Here is a 15,182-nt window from a genome sequence, read left to right as displayed (position 1 = left end):
CCACGAATTACTAAACCGAGAAGTTGAGCTTGAAAACCTTCTCTATAAAAGTGCCAGTCACCAATGCCATTGATATAATTACTAGAATCGTATCGCCGATAGGTGCCTAAAATCCCAGCTATTATATCAATGTTACCCGTGTAAACTGTAACTGTGGTTTAGCTTTCTTTGTTATCTGTCTGTGACTCATGTGATCTGTAAACTCTGTCACTAGGTTGTCACTCAATTTGTCACTGTCAGCCTTGTATTGTATCAATTTTTTTCGTAAATAAAAAACGATTTTGTTAAATCGTGATAAAGTACTCTACTTAATAAATATTTAAAATAAAAAGGTTAGGTGACTGTTTTAGTTGCTATAAAACAAAGTACAAATTTACACTTTTAAATAAGTGTTTTGTGGGACGTCTGGGTAAAATTTGCGATGTTTTATTTAAACAGACAAATTAATTTCAGAATGAGATGGACGGTGCATATTGAAGGTGGTCCTAGACGTGTTAACCATGCGGCTGTATGCATTGAAGACAAGATATACTCGTTTGGTGGGTACTGCTCATCAGAGGAGTATAAAGATTGGGATCCAATTCCAGTTCATGTGCTGGATACAACTACGCTGAGGTGGAGGCCTGTGAGATATAGGAAACGTGATATAGCTTTGCCCTATCAAAGATATGGTCACTCTGCTATTGCATATGGACACAAGGTAAATTATTTATTATTAAAATAATGATTTAATAGAAGTCTGCCACAACATACTTAATATTATAAAATGCACCACCTGACACACTACAATTGGTTTTACTCCAGTAGCGGAAGACTTTGGCTATAGATGCATGGCTAGCTAGGTACCAGTTACCACCCTATGGAAAAAAATTGTTTCGTATCCCAGTTTGATGCAATGAAGACTTGTGGTAGTACACAGATACCTAAATCAGTTAATTTTTAGGGTTCCGTACCTCAAAAGGAAAAACGGAACCCTTATAGGATCACTTTGTTGTCTATCTGTCAAGAAACCTACAGGGTACTTCCCGTTGACCTAGAATCATGAAATTTGGCAGGTAGGTAGATCTTACAGCTGACATTTGGGGGAAAATCTAAAAACTGTGAATTTAGGGTTGGATCACACAAAAAAAATTAAATTGTGGTCATGTGGTTGTGGTAATTATTAATTAGTATTTTCAACTTTCGAAGTGAGTGACTATATCAAGTGGGGTATCATATGAAAGGTCTTCACCTGTACATTCCAAAACAGATTTTTATTTATTTTTATGCATCATAGTTTTTGAATTGTCGTGCAAAATGACAAAAAATACGACTGCGCGAGCCTGACTCGCACTTGGCCGGTTTTTTTAAGTTGTCTCTTAAAGTTTAAATAATGCAGTTCAAACACAATGCTACACTAAATAATTACCCTAATTACTTTACATGGGAGTTCACCACTCCAGCACTTCTTAATAGAAACTGCCACTGATTAATAATTATGGTTGTATAAAATCTGCCATGCTCTGTCCAGTTTGACCTAGTTCCACTTAGACTGCATTATTACTTACCACCAGCTAAGCTTGCACCTACCCTGACAAGCTCAATAGTGCAATCAGATTGACTGGTTGTTGACATTTAGGTTTAGACACTGGTAATTAAAATGACCACCAATCAAATATCTGCCTTGTTTCTTCATACATCAATGTATATGACTATGAGTGGCAATATTAACACAATTTTGTATGGTAAATTATTTTATTTATTTTATTTTTTAAATTCTTTATTATCAATAAATATTTTACAAAACATATATAACGTTATATTATAATGTTTAACTTAAATTATTAATACTTACAGGCTAAGTCGCGCCTCTTAAAGTTTATAAAGGAATATTATCTTACACGTTTAATCATAGATAGTTACATTTATATCACAAAACGAATTAATTGAATGCAATATACTTAAATGGTATATTCGCTTACAAAAAAAAAAAAGTTATTATTTGTTTGAAAAAACGCGGGTACAACTAGGTAAGTTATGCCTACTCGTATTAGTAAACTGTCTCAGCTTGCATTACGAAACCGGTACACTGGCCAGTGTACGGTCCGCGTGCAGCGCTACCCTGCCCCTCGCACATGTACGGTAGGCAGGCGAGAACGGGGAATTCAAGATGATGCACACGTGTCGTAGGTATTAGTTACGCTATGCATTCACACCAGCCCGCGGAAACAATAAGCAGTGATGGGGCAATTTGTACGTTCCGTATTTATCGATATACGGCAAATCTGTGGTCTTAGTTTTACAAATATTATTTATGAGAGGATTTTTATGGTTTTTATTCATATTGTAGAATTTTAATGTCAATTTTAATATAAAATCAAGTAAAGTAGGAAATTTTATCTCGTGGTGTAAGTGGTTTAAGTTACTCTTAAAAGGAGTATTATAAGATATTTTTAATGCTTTGTTTTGTAAAACTTGTAGAAGCTTGTAATTAGTAACACAAGTGCTGCTCCAAATAGGGCATGCATAAGTTATGGATGGTCTGACAAGTACACTGTAAATTTTAAGTTTAGTTTTAGGGCTAAGATTACTCTTACGATTTAAAACTGGGCTCAGAGCACCGAGTGCTTGCGCGCCCTTGACACGAAGATTTGCAATGTGTTTAGTCCAATTTAATTTAGTATCCATAGTTACACCAAGATAACGCACGGAATGTCTCCATTCCACTCTATGCCCGGCAATCTCCAGTGTTCTAAAAGGAGGTTGGCGATGTCGTGTAAATAAGATGGCTTCAGTCTTATTCTCATTTAGCTTCAACTTCCATTTAGTGAAGAAAGTGTGAAGTAGATCAATCGATAATTGCAAACGACAAATTATTAAATCAATGTCATCAGATGATGTGTAAGAAGCGGTATCATCTGCAAAACAGGCTAGACTGGTTCTAGGTTGTATTGGTATGTCGTTCAGATATAACAAAAACAAATAAGGACCCAATATAGATCCTTGAGGGACGCCAGCAGGTACCATCTGACACATTGACTTGGTTTCACCAATTTGAACCATGAATTTACGATTACAAAGATAAGACTTAATTAGTTTTACTAGTGACAATGGAATACCCAAAGCTGCTAATTTGTGGAGTAGGCCTTCGTGCCAGACGCTGTCAAAGGCTTTTTCTAAGTCTAATAGGAACATACCAGTAGATTGGTGAAGATTAAGATTGTTGGAGACATGTTCACAGACTCTAGCCAGTTGGTGAGCTGTAGAATGTGCTTTACGAAAACCAAATTGCTCGTTAATAAGCAAATGTTCGGAAGCCGCATGGAGACGAGAATAAATAATCTTCTCAAACAATTTCCCCAATGAAGGCAGTAAACTAATGGGTCTGTAATTAGACGGTACAGAATCGTCCTTGCCTGGTTTCTTTAAAGCAATTACTTTGGCAACTTTCCAGGCGGAAGGGAAGTAGCCCAAGAATAGACAACCATTGAAGATTTTTGTTATTAGAACGACAGCCTTTTGAGACAAGTTTTTTAGAAGTGTATTTACAATGTCGTCGGCACCAGGAGCCTTACGGGGTTTTAGTGATTTTAGTACTGTACGTATTTCTGCTGGTCGAACAGGATGTGTTAGATTAGAAATGGTATAGTTATGAATAATATCTACAGAGTTTTGAACTGCAACATCCAGGTCTGTGCTTGGCCAATTGTAGGTAAGTCTCATATTGCCAAGAAATGCAGTAGCAAGAGCATTGCACTGCTGGGTAGTATTGGTGGTTAAGGTGCCATCAGTAAGTTTAAGGGGAGGTATCGTGATGCACTTTGGCTTCAAGGATCTGGATACCCGCCAAACATCGGCCCGAGGGTTGTCAATTTTGGATAGTTTTTTGTTCCAACTGTCATCTGTGTACATTTGGGCAGTAAGATTAATCAGGCTACAAAGGCGATTTATTAAACTACGAACAAACCTCTTCAATGCTCCTTTAGGTAGCCCATTGTCACAACGACGCAAGTAATTCTTGTATCTGATCATTCGTTTTATATGCTGGGGCAATTTAATGACAGTATCTTTGTTAAATGTGCCCATGGGCACAGATGCGTCTCTAGCACTTAGGATAGTTCTGTGCAGATGGTCAACAGCATAGTCAATTTCTTCTACTGAAGAAAATGTATTAGAGGAAAGATGAATATTTTCATCTAGCTGAGCCCGATAATTTCTCCAATCAGCATTGTGGTAACGATAATAACGAGTTTTCAAGTTTCTATGCAGATTACCTCCAATGGTAAAGTATATTGGATAGTGGTTAGATGATAAAGCCACTAATGCATGGACATCACTGATGTTTAAGATATTATTATGTGCCAAAACCAAGTCAGGTTTAGTGGCTTTATAATCAGAAGAATAATTAACTTGTGTTGGAATATCAGGAGCAAGAATGTTATAGTCATGGTGCAACATGTGACCAAATAGAACTCTACCACGTGTATTAGTGTAACTACTTTGCCAAAAGGTGTGGTTGGCATTCAAGTCGCCGGCAATAAGTACACGGGTACCAAGGTTCAACAAAAGGTCCAAATCACACTGCACAAGAGGCAAGTTGGGAGATTGATAAACAGACACTAAAACATGTTCATGACCCGATATTTTAACACTAATACCAATTGCCTCAATATTTTTAGTTTTAGGTATGGTAATTAGAGAGTGATTTATGTTATTTTTAATTAAGATAGCTACACCCTGACCTCGACCGGTATGGTGTCTATCTTGTCGATAGCAAGTATATCCGGGGGTCATTAAAGAAATATTGGATGTGAGGCGAGTTTCACAAATAAAAAGAATATCAACAGATACGGAATGCACTGCAAAATCTAGTAATTCGTGTATCTTACCACGTACGCCGTCAGCGTTCCATGAAAGTAAGCGCAGTTCATTCTTATTATACGTATTGTCCGAGGTGTGTGAATACAAGCATAACTTTCTCTAAGGGAGATGTACATGTGATAAACTGAGTTTTAAGCTTTCGGAGAACTAACAAAATCTCAAACATTTCCTTAGTCGCAGCGTCCTCAGAGGTGGGTAAGGTCATTTCAGGGCCGACCGGGTTCGTAAAGCGGGGAACTTTGTCTTCGCCTACTCCTCCATCAGTAGTAGTAGATGCAGCAACATTTGCCCAAGTCCTGGTTTTCGATATAGGCTTAGACATTTTATGTATTAGTGGCGGTGGCTTTCGCACGTAAGTATTTTGTTGTATACGTTCAAGGTAAGCTAATCTGGTTTTGCATTTACTGTAATTGGCAGGGTGTTCTTCATTACAGTTACAACAATGAGCAAGTTCCTTTCGGTCCTTCTTTGGGCACTCGGATGTTGGGTGCATCTCGGTACATTTGACACAACGCGGTGGCATATTACAATTTTTAGATGAATGCCCAAAATTTTGACATCTGAAGCACTGAGTACCTGATTTGCGATTGGGTTTAAATTTTTGGATGGTAATTACACAATTGAAAAGATATTTAATTTGACGAAATTTAATAATGTCAGCTCCTTCGGCAAGTTGGACTAAATATGGAGGACAAGGAAGCTCGTTTATTGATTTTAATTTGGTCACAGAAGCTCCTTTGAACCCAAGTTTTTCTAACTCGTCAGGTAGATCCTTTTCTGCGTAGGCAGGCAGGCCTTTAATTACCACTTTAGGTGTCTTTTCATCCTTTCGGGTGTAGGTCAGAAATGATACATTCTCCGTTCGAAGCCCATCTTTAACTGCTTGATGAGCTTGGGGTGAATGGCATATAACAGCTACTTTGTTGCCATTCTTGTACTGGAGGTGGAACTGTTTAGAAAATTTACTTACAGTTTCATTGATGTTTTCGTGGGTCATGTTTATGATATCAATGATTATCGGAGGGATATGCCCTGACTTCTTAGCTTTAGTTGTTGCTTCAATGTAGTATTTGCTGCCCGAATCATTTACATTATCCACAGGAAGGTCTTGGTATTTGTTGCTGGTTGGCAGATTCCGACTATCGTCGAACTTCGACTGTTTCTTTTGAGGTGCACAACGCTTCGGTGTACGAAATCCATCAATACTATCATCGGCTGGTCTCTTAGTGTTGAGACTTCCGAAGGAAGAGGATCTTGTTAAGAACCTGTCCATCCTAACGTCTTCACAACTATCGACGAGATGTCGATAGTCACGTGTTGCATCACTATTATTTTGATGACTCAGTAGCAAGACAGCTATAGCGAGCGCACGGGCACACTGGACAAACGCCGTGCGCGTAATGAAAAATTGATGCAGCTGTTTGACCTCCTGGTCATTTAACCGCCCATGCATGTCTAGCCTTTAGATGTTGAGTAAATACTGTAATCTAGGCTCCTGTGCAAACTAAACTGAATGCTGGTAAATCATTTAAGGCCTAAATTCCTTGGGAATGCAGCTTTCAAACATACTGTTATAGGTGTCACAAAAGTAAAACAAAAGTATCCACATCAATAGAATTAAGCACTTCATTTCAGGAAGGTTTGCACCTGCAACAATATTCATAATTGTATTTGCATCATTGCAAATGCAATTAAAAAAAATTATAATTGTGTAGTTTGTATTGTATTGTGAATGTCGTTGCAGTTCATCATGGGATTTTGTTAGTCATAAATTTACTCTTTTAAGGTATACATGTGGGGTGGCAGGAACAATGCTGTAGCGTGCGACACACTGTCGTGTTTTGACACAAAGAAGTTAAAATGGAGCACACCTCCAGTGACTGGTATGGTACCTTATGCAAAAGATGGACATTCTGCTTGCATTATCAAGAATAAGATGTACATTTTCGGGGGATTTGAATATATCTTTGACCAATATACCCAAGATGTCCACTGCTTAAATTTGGATACTATGCAATGGACCTACATTAACACACACGGCACTCCACCGTGCCATCGAGATTTTCACACGGCTGTTGCATATAATGACAGAATGTACATATATGGAGGAAGAGGAGATGTAAACGGTCCATATAATTCTGATGATGAAATATACTGCCCACATGTTTATTATCTTGATACAATCACAGAAACATGGATTAATGTGAAAGCTAATGGTACATGGCCAGAACCTAGAAGAAGTCATTCTGCTTGTAAGTAATTTCAGATAGTTGTGAGGGCATAGTGGTTAAAACATAATGAATCTTTACCAAATACCAAGGCTTATGAGTTTGTAACTTAATCAGGTGTCTCAGTTTTCTATAAAACTTAGAATTTTAAAACTGCCTAGAGAATGATGCCAGTGGTTATATGTTTTGAGTGTATTAACAATTCCCTCCAAACCTACATAATTATGATTTGTTGATTTTGCTGCAATTTTTGCATTACTTTGGTAACATTCCTGAGCAGATCCTTTAATTATCACATAATGGGTTATATCATATATTTCAATGTAAGAAAAAGCACATTAGGAAATTAGTAGACTTCAATTATATTTAAATGAGTTAATGAATATTGTTAAAGATATGTTAATTTTATTTTCCAGGGATATACAATGACTACATGTACATTTTTGGTGGGTTAAATGCCAAAACAAAGACCCACTTTAATGATGTATACAGATATTCAATAAAGGGGAATTTATGGGAGCAACTGAATGTCCAAGGAGTTGGACCTTGTCAGAGGAGGCGTCAACAATGTTTGAATTATAAGGACAAAGTTTACCTATTTGGAGGTACAAGGTGTGTTTTGACTGTATTTGACATTTTAATGTGATTATGGCAACCAAAGACCTTAACCACAGATCCTGCCTGGTTGCACAGATGTGCAATTTCCTATCTGCACACCATAAAAGCAAAGCCTAGTGCTCTCTAACACACTTGTTAATATTATTATAAAAATTTAAACCATAATGTCGAAAGTAAAATGCAGAGCTTAAATTGATAAAAATAATAGTAAAAACACTTGACTCTGTTGGTGTGCCTTGCACCTATAATTATATTGTTTAAAATAGATATTTAATAAAAGGAATATATTTGAATAGATATCTATAAGGAAAAGGTGACTGACTGACTGGCTGATCTACCAACGCACAGCTCAAACTACTGGACGGATCAGGCTGAAATTCGGCATGCAGATAGCTATTATGACGTAGGCATCTGCTAAGGAAAGATTTTGAAAATTCAATCCCTAAGGGGGTGAAATAGGGATTTGAAATTTGTGTAGTCCACGTGGACGAAGTCGCGAGCATAAGCTAGTTTATTATAAAGGAACATAATTTATTATATTTTTACAGCCCTTGCACACACAATAATTACATCAGAATGAGGCAATTTGATGATTCCGATGATAATCCTGAGAGATTAATTGACAATAGTGATTTGCATGTCCTGGACTATTCACCTACACTGAAGACATTGGCTATACTTGCAGTTCTAGAATACAACTTGGACCCCTCTTCACTGCCACAAGATATTATGTGAGTTAATGATAAGTAATAACTATGTATGTGTATTTTTAACACTGACCTCTACTAGTACACTGGACCTGCGATCTTCTTTGCCTGCAATCTGCTAAATGTTAATGATGAGACATCTGTCAACATATCCAACACTCACCCAGTGCCCATTTCAGTGATTTTTAACCATAAGATGTACACAATAGAATCTACTGTTTTTTCACCTTTATAGAAAAAAAATTGTTGTTTTCAGACTCGATATAAGGACTATGACATTACCGAATTGCATCAGCAGGCCTATCAATCAGTCTGGATGACTTTTGTTGCATTTTAAGCCAGCCAGCTGCACTGAAAATGTGAACTGCTACAGCTACAGAGAAATGAACATTGTTAGAAGCACTTGAGCACTCAACAATTTTAGGCGCCATCTCCACGGACGAGTATCGCAACGAGTCCGTCCTAAACCATCGTCGGATTATCTCAACGGTACAACGATAATACCGCCAACGTGTCGTCGTGATTTACAAATCCTCGCGAGACGTTGACGTCCATGACGTTATACTCATCCAGTCATTCGTATCGCCGCGATCATATCGCCATGTAGAGATTGGCCCATAGAGTTGTATTGTTTGGTGGCACCGCCGCGATAGTCTTGGCCGTGGAGATGGCGCCTTAGATCTATGCTTGGACTGTTCTAATAAATAAAATAGGGTTGATTCATTATTTATTTTGATACTTTGCACAAAAATAGCAAATACATACATTTAAAACTCAAACTTGTTTTTAGCAAAATAGATTGTAAAGTGAGACGGTAATTAAAATAGTAAATTAAGCTAAGATAAATAAAAGATAATAGACCACAGCACGCGGCACACCAACGTAATCAAGGGTGATCCGACGTCAAATCATCGCACATCATTCTTTACCAACAACAGCATCAGATTGAGGCCAAGAAAGCCAGATGTAGCACAGTGTCAGGGCACAATGGCTCTGCACTCCATTATCAGATGGAGTCTGATAGTGATGATGGAGTGCAGACCCATTGCGCCGAGTCTCTGGATAGTCAGGCGCCATTCCCCTTGGATGCACTACAACGCCACCTCTCTTGGATGCTACACACTACGACGTTCGTCTCGGAAGGGAGTGATGTGGCGTCACCATAATTATAATCAGATGGCGCTTCTCAATCTAAGCAATCAATCAGCAATCACTAGATTCAAACCCAAGCCATGACTACTCACATCGCTCTCACTAGATGGCAGCACGGGTACCATCGGAAGTGAAGTAGAACACGCAAATCTGAATCGCACTAACGGAGTTTTCTGCAATCTGCTCTATATATAGAAGTTTCAAGACAAAACCGTCGGCCCAACTGGCGCAACCGAGTAAAACCGACCGCTCGGTGGGAGATCTTCCTTTGGAACTGGCGAGCCTACACACCATTCCCGTACAAGACAAAAAGAAGACAGACTATATTTTATAAGTATGGATTTAAAAAAACCTTACCTATAAAATCTGTACTCCTATATAGTTCTAAATTTTGTAAACAATTTTAAAAACCACATCAGTAAAAAATATTGTTATTTTTAGGGTTCCGTACCTCAAAAGGAAAAACGGAACCCTTATAGGATCACTTTGTTGTCTGTCTGTCTGTCGGTCTCTCAAGAAACCTACAGGATGCTTGAGAGACCGACAGACTTCCCGTTGACCTAGAATCATGAAATTTGGCAGGTAGGTAGGTTTTATAGCAGCCATTCGGGGAAAAATCTGAAAACCGTGAATTTATGGCTACATCACACAAAAAAAATTAAATTGTGGTCATGAACTAATAATTAGTATTTTCAAAGTAAGATAACTATATCAAATGGGGTATCATATGAAAGGTGTATTCACCTGTGCATTCTAAAACAGATTTTTATTTATTTTTATGCATCATACTTTTTGATTTATCGAGCAAAATGACGAAAAAATACAACTGTAGTACTTACGGAACCCTTGGTGCGCGAGTCTGACTCGCACTTGGTCGGTTTTTTTTAAGTTACAATAATAATTGCTTCTAATTAATAATGTAGACGTATTAAACTATATTTATAATAGTAACATTTATTTTATTCATCTTCTTTGACAACATGCTTATTGCGCTCGGAAACAAATGGCACAGTGCCAGGTTTACTATGTATACGTCTATTGGCATCCTTACGCCTGTTCTTATCCTTGATAGTTCTAATTTCCTTTTGAGCGTTCATTATATGTTTAGGCACATGCCTATGACGTGCTATTCTTTTAACTTGTGGATGGCTGCTGAACTTCTCTTTCAAGGCCTCTGCATAATTTAGTGCTGTGCGTTCACGTGGTTTAAGCTGAAAAGAAAATGGTAGTACATATATATAATTATCAAAAACCAGTGATAGCCTACTGGTTAAGACATCGGCTGCGCGATAGCGGTAGAATGACAGCTACAATGTCTCGATCGCAATCACCTCTGATTGGTTGATGCTCGCTCACTATTGGCTACAATGTATTGTTGAAACAAGAATCGCACAAATTAAGCCAATCATAACAATTGAGATTGTAATAATGATTGATGCAGGTTTTACGAAATGGACCTACAGCTTCCTATTGGGAGGCTCAAACATCTAACTTTTCAGAGTTATGTATGTTTTAAGTCATTAAATATCACTTGCTTTAATGGTGAAGGAAAATATCGTGAAGAACCTGTATGCGTGAGATTTCTCCACCATATTCTCAAAGATGTGTGGAGTGTGGATTATGACCTAACCCCTTCACATGCTGAGGGAAGAACTGTTCTCAGTAATTGTTTGGTGATGGAAATGATAAAAGAGTGACTTATGGAAGGGATCACAAGCCTCAATGATGAGTATACAATACAAACAGTAGTACTTTAGAAAATTGTTATTTTCGATCTTGATCAGTTGCACAAAGAAACATATAAAAAATAAACTTTTCGTGGTCCCACATCATCGCACTGTTGCAAGATCTATGTCACCTATTAATACCCCGTTCATTATCATCGTTCAACGCGGTTTTGGACAATAATGCTCAATGGGACCCATTTAATGATGGGTCTATAATACTGGTTCGGGAGTTACTGAAGTACGCTGAGAGCATTGCATGAATATGTCATTCAATGTTCTCAGCGTACATATTCAAAATCCTTTGATCTTTTATCGTTTTGTATTTTGTGTCTTTTTCTTGTACCTTTATTTATATTTAAATTTATTATTAATCATCAAGTTAGTGAAAGTGGCACTGCCGTTCTAATAAGATATAAAAATAAAATAAATAAATAACTGATCTGATGCGTTACGAATCTAGTGCATTGAGAATTTGGGTTAACTGCTCATAAGCAATTAAGACAAATCTTTTGCCATTTTAGAGGCATATCATTGGACTTACTCTAAACCCAACCCCAGTCAAACCCAAGATACAGTATGCAGCCAAAAGTAATGTACATCAGCCTTTAGAATGACATTTCGGCTTTGTAGTGTTGTCTCTGTCACTTATTCTTATACGATGTTTTGCCTGTGGAACAACGCTCTACAAACCTGTTTACTCCTTCTAAAAGTCGATGTATATTACTTTCGACCGCGTAATGTACAGGCTTGATCCAAATATCACACATATAGTTTTCCTTATGAAAATTATCAATACTTACAACACCGAGTTTTTCAGAGGCTCTAGCTTTCCACATTCTTATATTCATTTCATCAGACCCAGTCAATATATACTTATTATCTAAAGACCACTTGACACAAGTGAGTCTTTGCATTCTTTTAGTGTGGTACACATCTCTTGAATGGCCTTTCAGACTTTCGAATATTCTAACTGTTTTATCATAGCTTCCTGCAACAAATTCTCTACCAGTTGGTGAATAGTCTACATCTATGACAGCAGATGTGTGATCCATGTGCACATTTACAGGTTGTTTCAATTTTCTTACATCAAATGTGTATAAACTGAAAAAATATAACTTTTCATTAGACCTACTATGATTCATCTGTCTGGACTTAGTTTTTTTTAAAATCCTGTGGAAATTTTTGATTTTCCAGGATGAAAGTAGCCTATGTGTGTCTCCAGGATGCAAGCTATGTCTGTGGCATTTATCTGAATAAATGATGCTCGCAACTTCGGCCACATGCATTTAGGTTTTTAAAATTCCATAAATATCCTTCCCTGGAATGCAAGCTATTTCTGTACCCATGAAAAACAGTTAACAGATTGGCTATGAAAAGCTAACAGACAAACAGACACACTTTCGCATCCATTATAATACTAGCTGATGCCCGCAACTTTGTCCAAGTGGATTTAGGTTTAAAATACTGTGGGAACTCTGATATTACTTGGGATTTTGGGATAAAAAGTGGCCTATGTCATTCTCGAAGTCTTTAACTAAGTATAATATTGCCATGAAAAAAATCATACCGATTTGTTGCTCCATTGCAGCGTAATTGAAGGACACACCAATCAACCAAAAAACAAACACACTTTCGCATTTATAATATGGGTAAATATAAACACTAGTGATGGATATTTATAATAGTACGCATGATTGAAACAATAATTTTGACCATCCATACTAATATTATAAATGCGAAAGTGTGTCTGTCTGTCTGTCTGCTAGCCTTTCACTGCCCATCCGTTCAACCGATTTTGACGAAATTTGGTACACAGTTAGCTTACATCTCGGGGAAGGACATAGGCTACTTTTTATCCCGGAAAATTAAAGAGTTCCCACGGGATTTTTAAAAACCTAATTCCACGCGAACAAAGTCGCGAGCATCAGCTAGTATTTTAATAAATATGATACTATTAGATGATGCCCGCGACTTCGTCCGCGTGGATTTAGGTTTTTGAAAATCCCGTGGGAACTCTTTGATTTTACGGGATAAAAAGTAGCCTATGTCCTTCCCCGGGATGCAAGCTATTGCTGTACCGAATTTCGTCAAAATCGGTTGAACGGATGGGCCGTGAAAGGCTAGCAGACAGACAGACAGACACACTTTCGCATTTATAATATTAGTATGGAAGTATGGATTACTAACTTATAATCTTCATTAGCTACAGTAAATATAAATGCTTCCATTGGGTTCCATGAGAGGGCATTGGATCTCAGTTCCATCACAACTTTCCTTAAAGGTCCAGACTCACGAAAATCATACAGTATGATGCTTCTGTCACTCGCACATGATGCTAATAGGTTGGTCTCTACCTGCAAAAGAAGTTTCGTTCAGACACATTGACAAATCTTAGATTTCTTTTTTAATTGCATGACAAAAAGATGTAAAACAAATAACGGATATAATTATATGAAAGAAAACTATGCTAATAATTATTGTAGATTTCATTCATAGGCCATCACTTTAGGGTATATAAATATAGTATTAGAAATATAAGAATTTAGAATAGGAGGAAAATAGTTAAACAACCAAATACGAAGCTAAGTAATTGCTAATGAAAATCCAACAATCCAATAAATAATACCTGATTGAAAGCAACATGATGAAGACTATCCACTCCCCATTTAAATACTTTAACGGGTTCACTCCTTGTACTTTCCCATAATTGACACTGTTCACCACATGTGGCGAATATAGGCTTAGACCTGTGGTGTGTGATACCTGATACAACAGATATACTCAACAGTGTATTTGTAGGTTCTTCATCTTCCTCATTCAGGACTGCTGATTTCCAAGTTTTAATGGTTTTGTCATCACCAACACTCGTAAAATGTTGGCCATCCGGAGTGAAACATAAAGAGCGGATCCAACCTTCATGAGCTGTAAAATGTCTAGTGCACTTTCTACTAGCCAAGTCCCACAATCTTATTTCACCATCAAATGCGCCACTAGCCAACACTGCCAATCTACTTGGATGTTTGGCCAAACTCGACACACCATCAGAATGACCATCTAAATTACCAATAAAAGGCTTTGCAAATACCCTTTCTAGTTTAACTGCATTCAAGGCTCTCACGTACTCACGTGGTCCTTCTAATGGGTGGAGACTTGGATCATAATTTCTAGGTACTGAAAAAAAAATATTGGAGGTTATATTTTACAAAATTTAAAAGCAGGTTGTAGTAGTTACTTCAATAGAAAAATCACATTGTTTACTTAACGTGTCAATTACCTAGTATCAGGAAACTTACGTTTATGTATATCCCTTTTCGTAGCTCGTAAATAGTCCTCTGGATTTCGACTTATTACTTTGATTTTTACATTCGACATTATGCAGCAATCTGACCGTGACTGGCCCGGCGGCTGGTCAAATCAGGCAGCACCGACCAGAAATAAAAGCAGGCGAAGCTTTCTTACGAAGGTTCTGCCCAAGTTCTGTCTTCAGTGTTTTCTGCTGTTTGCTGCTTTATTCAAAGAGTATAATTTTATAATCACTACCTACGTTTTAAGAGACCGGACTGGACCGGACCACAGGACCGGACTTTCATACAAAACCTTTACAAAACCGAAAATCTCTGTCATAGATTAATGTGATCTCTGTGCAATGTGCATGCATGGCATGGCTCGCATGGATTGGATGCTTCAATACCAACATCATAACACTAACACTGTCAGAAAGACAGTACTGCCAAACAAGTAGCTCTATGGTAGCTCTACTAGGGTCTTTGAAATTAAATAGGTTTAAAATAAAAGAACAGAGACAGAAAATTTATTTTATTTATAAAAATAAGACTTCTTTCAGTAACTAAAGACAATAGGTACTTATTACCTAAGGTATAAATACAACT

The 15,182-nt window shown here is 37.4% G+C and overlaps 2 protein-coding genes across 4 annotated transcripts; one reads left to right on the top strand and one right to left on the bottom strand.

The window, feature by feature from the left end:
- Positions 1-251: 251 nt before the first annotated feature.
- Positions 252-10,516, top strand: LOC117984654 (kelch domain-containing protein 3). Of its 3 annotated transcripts, none has more exons than XM_069500216.1 (6): positions 252-332; positions 454-700; positions 6,647-7,112; positions 7,505-7,700; positions 8,255-8,437; positions 8,670-10,516. In XM_069500216.1, exons 2-6 carry the CDS (start codon positions 455-457, stop codon positions 8,731-8,733), a joined length of 1,155 nt encoding a protein of 384 aa, XP_069356317.1. In that variant the 5' UTR covers positions 252-332; position 454; the 3' UTR covers positions 8,734-10,516. The 3 variants fall into 3 exon arrangements, with proteins under 3 accessions (XP_069356317.1, XP_069356316.1, XP_034827174.1); XM_069500215.1 differs by having other exon boundaries at positions 252-337; XM_034971283.2 differs by lacking the exon at positions 252-332 and having other exon boundaries at positions 413-700.
- Positions 9,128-14,897, bottom strand: LOC117984651 (DDB1- and CUL4-associated factor 13). The gene is made up of 5 exons (XM_034971279.2): positions 14,586-14,897; positions 13,919-14,463; positions 13,480-13,646; positions 12,093-12,393; positions 9,128-10,776 (listed from the first exon to the last, which is right to left on the bottom strand). The coding sequence occupies exons 1-5, from the start codon at positions 14,662-14,664 to the stop codon at positions 10,525-10,527; spliced, it is 1,344 nt and encodes a 447-aa protein (XP_034827170.1). The 5' UTR covers positions 14,665-14,897; the 3' UTR covers positions 9,128-10,524.
- Between the last annotated feature and the right edge of the window lie 285 nt (positions 14,898-15,182).

The sequence above is a fragment of the Maniola hyperantus genome, chromosome 8, assembly GCF_902806685.2.
Source record: "Maniola hyperantus chromosome 8, iAphHyp1.2, whole genome shotgun sequence".
NCBI classification, from domain to species: Eukaryota; Metazoa; Arthropoda; class Insecta; order Lepidoptera; family Nymphalidae; genus Maniola; species Maniola hyperantus.
The sequence above is the reverse complement of the archived record's forward strand: the minus strand, read 5'-3'. Positions and strand labels throughout refer to the sequence as shown.

Coding starts and splice junctions, on each gene's coding strand:
- LOC117984654 (XM_034971283.2), top strand. CDS start 422: ATGTTTTATTTAAACAGACAAATTAATTTCAGAATGAGATGGACGGTG. Junction 701..6,646: donor CTATTGCATATGGACACAAG/GTAAATTATTTA, acceptor TACTCTTTTAAG/GTATACATGTGGGGTGGCAG. Junction 8,438..8,669: donor TCACTGCCACAAGATATTAT/GTGAGTTAATGA, acceptor TGTTGTTTTCAG/ACTCGATATAAGGACTATGA.
- LOC117984651 (XM_034971279.2), bottom strand. CDS start 14,664: ATGTCGAATGTAAAAATCAAAGTAATAAGTCGAAATCCAGAGGACTAT. Junction 13,647..13,918: donor ATCATGTTGCTTTCAATCAG/GTATTATTTATT, acceptor CTTCTTTTGCAG/GTAGAGACCAACCTATTAGC. Junction 10,777..12,092: donor CCTCTGAAAAACTCGGTGTT/GTAAGTATTGAT, acceptor TTTTCTTTTCAG/CTTAAACCACGTGAACGCAC.